Source organism: Eurytemora carolleeae, unplaced genomic scaffold (genome assembly GCF_000591075.1).
Source record: "Eurytemora carolleeae unplaced genomic scaffold, Eaff_2.0 scaffold1643, whole genome shotgun sequence".
NCBI lineage: Eukaryota > Metazoa > Arthropoda > Copepoda > Calanoida > Temoridae > Eurytemora > Eurytemora carolleeae.
In genome coordinates this window covers 35,190-43,525 of record NW_019398118.1, presented here as the reverse complement: position 1 = coordinate 43,525, position 8,336 = coordinate 35,190, and the positions used below count along the sequence as shown (strand labels likewise).

At 32.8% G+C, this 8,336-nt stretch overlaps 1 protein-coding gene across 4 annotated transcripts in view; it reads left to right on the top strand.

Moving 5' to 3' along the window:
- The window catches only part of LOC111716842 (uncharacterized), an 11,006-nt gene extending 4,354 nt beyond the window's left edge, over positions 1–6,652 (top strand). The window contains exons 2-8 of one of the 4 annotated variants that reach the window (XM_023492338.1): positions 1,286–1,290; positions 2,800–2,871; positions 3,283–3,328; positions 4,526–4,576; positions 5,138–5,214; positions 5,757–5,808; positions 6,321–6,652. In XM_023492338.1, the coding sequence (XP_023348106.1) occupies positions 2,809–2,871; positions 3,283–3,328; positions 4,526–4,576; positions 5,138–5,214; positions 5,757–5,808; positions 6,321–6,388 (357 nt within the window). In that variant the 5' untranslated portion in view covers positions 1,286–1,290; positions 2,800–2,808 and the 3' untranslated portion in view covers positions 6,389–6,652. Of the gene's footprint in view, positions 1–1,092; positions 1,123–1,285; positions 1,291–2,799; positions 2,872–3,282; positions 3,329–4,525; positions 4,577–5,137; positions 5,215–5,756; positions 5,809–6,320 lie in introns of those variants that run through there. The other 3 variants (XM_023492340.1, XM_023492339.1, XM_023492341.1) reach the window with 3 other exon arrangements.
- The last annotated feature ends 1,684 nt before the right edge of the window (positions 6,653–8,336 follow it).

The following is an 8,336-nucleotide window of genomic DNA, read 5'->3' as shown; positions in this document are numbered from 1 at the left end:
CTTTGCCCCCCCCCCCTCTTATTTCTCGTTGCGCTCCCGCGAGTGTAAAGTTTCAAAGGTTATTGAAAGGAAAACCCCCTTTCTTCAAACCTCTCATGTTTATTCATAACATATATTGTTTGTCCGTTTATCCTGGTGTCTGTTTGTTTTGTCAGTTTGCGTGTCTACTGTTCGTTTGTCTATTCTTGTTTGTCAAAAGTGAATTTCACGTAAGATTGAATCAATTTCAATTATAACCCCTCTTATTGAAGAACAATTGAGAAGAACAAAAATGTTTTAAATTTCCTGAAGGTAACCGAATAAGTTTGCCTTTCTCATACTTAAGCGCAAAATCAAAGCTTATAGAGAAGCACAGGGGCGTACGAGGGCTTTTGTTTAGGGGGGGGCACAATTTGGTCCCCCCCTTGGCAACATTGTGCCCCCCCCCTTAAAAACCCCTTTTTGGAAAAAATATTAATACCTTTTTTAATTTTTTTTGCCCCCCCCCCTCCCACCTGGACTTGTTTTGTTTGCTCCCCCCCACACTCGAATATTTTAAAGAAAATAAAACGTATTTTTAATAATTCAAAATTGAAAATTAACTCGATATGAATTCAAGTAATTGTTTCAAAATCAGGATATGGTTAAAAAACGCGACATGAGCTGAATTGCGTTAATTGTTTCAAAATAGGGATATGTTCGAAAATGAAAACAACACTCAGCAAAAACTAATTCTCACATGGCTCATTATTTGTTTAAAGTTGCCATTTCTTGTTTCAATAAATTGCCATTTCCTATAAATATATGGTGTAGTTTTGATAAACTCGGCTTTGATTTAAATATATGTACGCTTGAAAAAGATAATTTTGCAGATTTGGCCCATTTCTAACACTAAGTGTTAGAAATGGGCCAAGTGTTAGTTTCGGAAGTAATTTCCCCTGTATAATAACAACAATATAAATATGTATTTTTTATTTTATAGACTGATAATGATTACATATAATTATTGAGGTTATACAACTGACGTATTATCTATATTCCATGTTTGCGTTCAACGCTTATCTTTTATTTTCCAATACAAGGTTCTAGCTCGCTCCTGTAATATTTCTAGTATAGTTCTTATCGTTAGAAGCTTTAGGTTAGGTAACATTTTATTAATATTATTCATAGCATAAAGGGACTGCACACACACCTCTGACCCTGTAGTAAAAGTAATTTCAACCTAAAGTCTGCCCGCGTCAACCTTGTTGCACTGGCTAGTCCTATTGAGTGTCTACTTTATTTACGTAATTTCCGGGCGATACAGTACAAACTGGGACCGGAAAGGTTGACCCGGCTCGGAAATTTAAATGTACTACGGCTGCCAGTGACTAGACGCAATTTCCACTAACTATCTCAATTTAAAGCGTTTCTTGCCCGCTGAACTTTTACTCTTTCGTCGGATTAATACTTAAGAAGATATATCGTAGTTTTTCTGTCTCTACTCAAAGAGAATAGAATATATATTAGAGGGGAATTTAGAGAATCTCTCGGTATGAATTTTTTCAGTCCCTTTCAGCCTGAAAGGGAGTTGTACAAATCATGTAAATGTTCACAAATTATATGCAGTACATTAATACAGTATGTTCCCTAGACTATCCATTTCAATTTTGAATTGTTTAAATCTGTTAAGTAAACTTTATAATGAATTAGGTGTATAAAAAACATCATTTGATTTATAGTTATAATAACGGAAAATAAATGTTTGTAAAGTGAAAGGCATAGAGTCTTTTTGAAATGATCATTGGTCAATTATGAAACCAGCCTATTTCATAATTTGGTTTTCTTTTAATATCAGTTTTAGATTTTCTATAAAATGATGTTCCAGGGCCCAAAAGGTTATATAGTGCAAATATGTAAAGTACGCCTGCAGTATGGAAACAGTACAACAACATGGCCGTTTTACACTTTTTCTAGTAAATTCCACTCTAATATATATTCTATTCTCTTTGTCTCTACCTGTGTTCTTCATTAGCTGTAGCCTGTACAGTATACACTTACAACAGTTTACCATTATTGATATACTATAGAATCAACTTATAATAAACAAATATGCAGTACGCTCTCGGTATAGTTGATGGCCTATACAATTAGTAAAGGATTAGCGTACATTATCACTCTATACACTAAAAACTCGTGGGGTTAAAAACAAAGGTTTTTATCGAGTACTTTCACTTTTTTGTTTGTTGCCGAGAATGATGTTATGTAAAATGACGAATTGAAAAACTACAGTGATAACCAGAAAACTCTGAAATAGGAAGTTTTAGAATCAATTGTGCAGCAGACCCAAGTCACTAAATTAGTGTCGAGTAAATATTATTTGCTTTTAACAACATCAAATACACTTAAGTATTGCTACAATACCGTTTTCATATTCCAATGCCTGGTTAATTGTTATAGTTACTAGAAAGTGACACAAAGAGTCCTGAAAGCTAGGTCGGCAATAAACTCTTAAACCTTATTATTGAAATGCTGTTATTGCTAATATTACTTTACAAAATTTTATAAATACATGGTATTTTTCTTATCAAAGAAAATATTTGTTTTCTACTAATGGCGCTAGGGTAAGAGTGAAATAAATGTTGAACATTTACTGTTTACTATTTCACTATTACATGTCGACATTTTTTCCACGTAAAATTTTTTAATTTTAGTCAACTATAAACCTAACCTGGGCTCATGTTAGTTGACGCAACGAATTTGGCCCTGATTCTGACGTTTTTGGGAGACAGACAGACAGACGAACAATCAGACAAGCAAAGTATATAAAAGAAATTATTTTAGTTTATAATGATGAAACTTGTTTCGGTTCTTCTCTTCCTTACTTTCCTCTCTTCCTCTCAAGCAATTAAAGTAAGTTAAACTAATTGTTTAATCCATTAGAAGAATAAAACTAAATTATACTCTTGATCAAAACACTACTCCGCGGCAAAACGAATTTAGTTGAACTAGCTTTAGCTACATTTGACCATCTCCTCCTAACTAGTTTCAAGCAAAAGAAACTTTAGTTAAAAATTGCGAAATTTTGCGAAAATTTTATTTTAATTTTTGTATACTTTCCTGCGAAAATGAATTTGGCGAAAGGAAGCGAAAACGTTGCGGATTTTCGCGAAAAAAGCGCGAACAAAATTTTCTACGAAAGGAATGCGAAAAAGAACTATATTTTTTGCGAAATTTTCGCGAAACGATTTTTCCATTTAGCTGGAAACTCTAGTTTGCAGCAGTGGCCATGCCTATAATTTTGTTCTATTGTTTACTGTTTAGTGCTATGTGTGCAGTTCATTGTGTGACCAAGACGGAAACAATGTAGGTGGGTAAATCCAATATTATTATTTATGTAAATTCTCGTTTTTTTGTCACCATTCAAGTCCTTAAAGGAACTTTAAGCGTAATTTCGATTGACTCCCCATTTAAAGATGGCAATGTCTGATTCACAGTGGTACCAGTAAAAGCTTTGTCTGATCAAGTATAAATTACATGTCAATGTTAATAATTTTTTTAATGTGGTTCCTACTACTGGAAAACATACAGTAGTTAGTTAGCAGAATCAAACCCTTTTAACATAGAAACACAGCAATGTTTTCCACATTACTGATCAGATAAAGATTGTGAATCTGACATCGTGACTTTTTGGATGAAGGGTAACTTAAAATTAAGCCTAGAGCCCTTTTGACGATTTACAATTATTTAAACTTTAAAATGGGAAAAACCTGAACTTACGAAAATGACCCTGAGTCCGAATTTAATGAATTTGAGCTGCGTCTCAAATCCACCAAAAACCGGTTTTAATTGAGCGCCGGCTTAAATCTTGAAACATTGAATACAATTTAAAGTGGAACCAACCGTATTTCAGCCGCGTCCCAAATTTAAGCTGCGGCTCAAATTTTTTTAATTCGGCCTCTGATATTTTTATCACAAAATCCGGAAGAAAATTGTCATAATTTAGCCACAAAGATTAAGTCTACAAAAACGACCTAAAACTCATATCATATGAAGATTCCAATTGATCCAATTGATAAAATTATCTCATTTTATATAGCCAAAAGGTAAATATTATAAATCGATTATGGCACTCTTAGATTTAAAAGGACTCAAGTGACCCTCCTTGAAAAGATAACAACGCCCGATTTACAATGGTATCCTTGAAACCTTAATCTGATCAAAACGTTTTTGTTTCTGTAAGTTTCTCCATGGCTTCTCAACAAGAAATGCCCAAGTCACTTTCATAGGGAAACCAAAAATGTAAATAAACAGTTTAAAGGGAGTGACCGGCAATGTTTCAGTTCAACTAACATACATTACCGGTCACTTCCTTTAAATAAACAAAAAAACATTGATATCTACGTCATATCTTGATCAGAAGATGCTTTTAATATACCGGGCATTGCTATCTTTGCATGGAAAGTCACTTGAAATTATGCTTACAATCAGTTAACGGGATAAGCGTCAATAAAAAATTACGTAGTCAATGTCTTTTAATAATAGTAATTTTTAATAATTCTTTCAGGAGACCTAGAGGAATGCGCTGATGTTTCAAATGCTTGCCAAATAACAGGACGTAAGAAATATTTTTTTAGGCCTTGTGTAGTTATGCAGAACAATATGTCATTTTTCCGTAGATTTATGGATATTCTTGTTTGTTCAAGGTCGAAAGAACCTTGAAGAAGATTGAAAAGGTTTATACTGATATGTTGCAAAGATATAATGGATTAGAAAAATGTTAGTTTGTGCCAGAGACTCAATTCCTGTCAGTCAAAAAAAGTGGAAGCAGCATATTTTATACATCAGCATAAGTAGAGAGTTAATGCTTTTTTTTAAATCTGAAATTCCAGGAAAATGCTAGAAAAACCGGATTTGTCAAGGACACTTTTTTTTATCAGCTTCGAAACAACTATCCCAGGGATAGTGAGAGCTTAATGGTTTTAAACAACTTTTTTGTGATAATAGAAATGTCAATATTTGATTCTTCAAAGCAAAGACCAATAAAATCCAATTGTATGAAACAGGATAATGGAAAATGAAGTCTTTGAAGATTTTTTTGTATTATACATTTATGTAAATATTATGTTTCTTTTATTATTTCAGTAATGTAACCAGATAAAGTAAAGACTTTGTTTAGAACCCGATGGACAAGTTTTAAAATCATGCTGGCTTTCACCCGGGTTCACCATTGGCTGCTCTGAAGTTGGAGCTACGGTATTTTTTATTTATCTCAGATTTGGAAATTCAAATCACTAGCTCATATGCTCTCCTCTTTAGTAACAATCTGATAATGAAGTATGCTTTTTATCAATTCTTTGAACTAATAACACTTATCCTTGGTACACTATTAAAAGTAAAAATTGTAAAAATTATATTTACTATGAGATGCACTCTGGGCCGTAGTAAATTTGAATTCGAACAGGACCTGCCCATTTTGTACCGGCCTGCCAGATAACAGCGTGTACTGACCCGATCCTATGGTACAGTACGTAGTTCTAACCAGACTAACATACGACTGGGGTCAATTCTCTTGGCATAGTCCCGTCCGAGGGCTAACTATGACAACTCATATGACGCGTTCAGACTTTTTACAGTACCCGGCCTAATCCTAGGCCTATTTGACCGACCCCACTGGCTTAGTCCACTGTGGATGAAGCGTTGAGCAGCAAACACGATATAGAAGTCTTAACTTAATTCCCATATATCCAATATACACTCAGATTTATTTTGTTTTAATTCACATTTATGTTATGTAGAAAACATGTTGGTGCGATACTGACGGTTGCAATAAGGATTTTGATACTGCAGGTTAGTACATACGGTTGCCCACTAATGAAGAGATTTAGAGACGACTGTACGGAATCTATATACTGTCTGTTTCCTTTTATTCATTGTTTCTAAAAACTTGTTTTTGTCAACCCATTAAATGCTTACGACAGAAGATTAAATTCTATCTTGGATTTTCAGGTCGTCTTTACAATCTCATCTGTTGTAGGTAACCCTGTATGACGCCTCCTTCAATATTTCTGAACAATCACTTTAAAGGGACTGTACGCGTAATTTCAAGTGACCCTTTAGAAAAATATGGCAATGCCCGATTTACAACGGTACCCTTTAACGCTTTGTCTAATTAAGTATGAATGAAATATCCTTTTTTTTGTTTATTTGAACTGTTTATTTACATTTGTGGTTTCTCTTGCGAATAAGAACCAATAGAGAAATTCACAGAAACCGTTGTAAATCTGGCATTGCCATCTTTTCATGGAGGGTCACTTGAAATTACACTTACAGTCCCTTTAATACAAATTTTTATGTTACAGGTGCTGGATCTCTCAGTGTTGGATTGATGGCAGTTGTTGGATCCATTCTTCTTAGATCTATGCTTTAAATCCATTCTTCTTTGATCCCTGCTTTAAATCCATTCTTCTTTGATCCATGCTTTAACCCCAATCTTTTCTTTATTTAATCCATGAATTCTTTGATTAAAAATTCACTTTCAACTTTAATAATTGGAAAAATATTGACAAAAATCTTTTATTTTTACGATTTATTTTATTACTTAAATATTTGATTTGCATTTAAATAAACTCCGCTTTTATCACTTTATGTAAACATTGGTTTGATAAATAAAGCTTTGATTGAAATTTGTACAGCAGCGTGCTTATCAAAATATTGATAAATATTATTTATTTGCTCAAACTGTACTTTTCTGGTATCTTAATGGGACTGTAGTTTGGCTCTCCATTTATAGACTCCTAAAATTCTTTATTTTCGATTGTTTCTCCAGAAACCTGTGTATTTTTGGAACCAAATCTATCGGGAACAATTTGGAAACCTGGTAATTTTCCTCCAAAAATCTGAACATTTTGCGAAATTTATTTTTCAATCTATGTAGTTCTTGCAAAGGAAATTATTAAGAGATTACTTCTTGTAGTTGTCTTTAGAAGTCAGAAAGCAAATCATTTATGGGCTTTTCAAAATGTGGTTTACGTTGATTGAATCTTTTAAACTGGCAGAGCTAATGCGTATTTACGTAAAAAAATCTTTTTTCCGAATAAATATCAGACCACATTGGGTAAATTACTAGTTAAATGAATCTGTTAAAACTTCACAGTTACTCTGTTTCATGTTCCTATGACTATTTAAAGTCATAACTTGATTCTAAAAGTCGTCTTCCTATTTCAGAGTTTTCTGGTTATCACTGTAGTATATATCTATTCTCTATATTTATACTATATAGTATCTATCTATATATCCATCTATCTATATCAATTCCATATATCTATTTTATATATATATATATCTATTCTATCTATCTTTCCTTTCTATCTACTCCATCTATCTATTCTATATATCTATTCTATCTATCTATTTTATCTATCTATTTTATATGTCTATTCTATCTATCTATTTTATCTATCTATTCTATATATCTATTCTATCTATCTATTTTATCTATCTATTCTATATTGTCAAAAACTTTTGTGAAAAAAGTTTGCTATTTATTAATTTTAAGTTAAAGTTATAGAATATTTATCTGAGTGTTTGAATAATTTCTGACCCCGTACACTGTACACTGTATGCTTGTACACTGATGTACACTGCTGTAGATGACTTGTGTACACACGTTTCATTCTTTCCTTTACTTACGCTATCCTAATCTTCTGTAGAAACCAAGAAAATTAGGTTTTCACTAATAGTGCAAAATTTGACGGTAATTGGTCAAAAATTGGATAGAAAGCAGTCTTTGAATGCTCAAATTAACCCACAGAAGGTTGGGTTATGGGGGGGGGGGCTCTAAAGCTTTCATTCCCAGATATAAGATTGAGTAATATATATATTATATTTATCCTAACCTGATCTAATATAACCTGGATTAATGGGTTTAGAATGTAGAAAGAACATCTACAAGTCGCCCCCCCTGGACTATATCCATTCGATTTCTTATATTTGAATTAATCACGCTTTAGTCTATCTTTAAACAATTGCAGATCTGTTTTCTTTTTATACTTTCATTTAAAACGACAAGAAAGGAGTAAAAAGAAAAGTCGAAATTTTGTATTGGGATTTGTTAAATATAAAATAGAAATACCTTTTTATCAGACATTTATAGATATAAAGCACAGTGTACAGTTCAAAAGTGTACAGTTTAAGGAAAAAGGGGACTGTACGCCTTCTAAAATATAAAGTACAGTGTACACCTCAAATACAGACTATTTAAGGCAAAACGGAACGGTACGCCGCATAAATAAACCCTTTCTAAGATAGGATAGGTTTATAAAATGGAATAGTTCTAATACGGAGAAGAGGGGGGAAACTAAATTATACTCTTGATC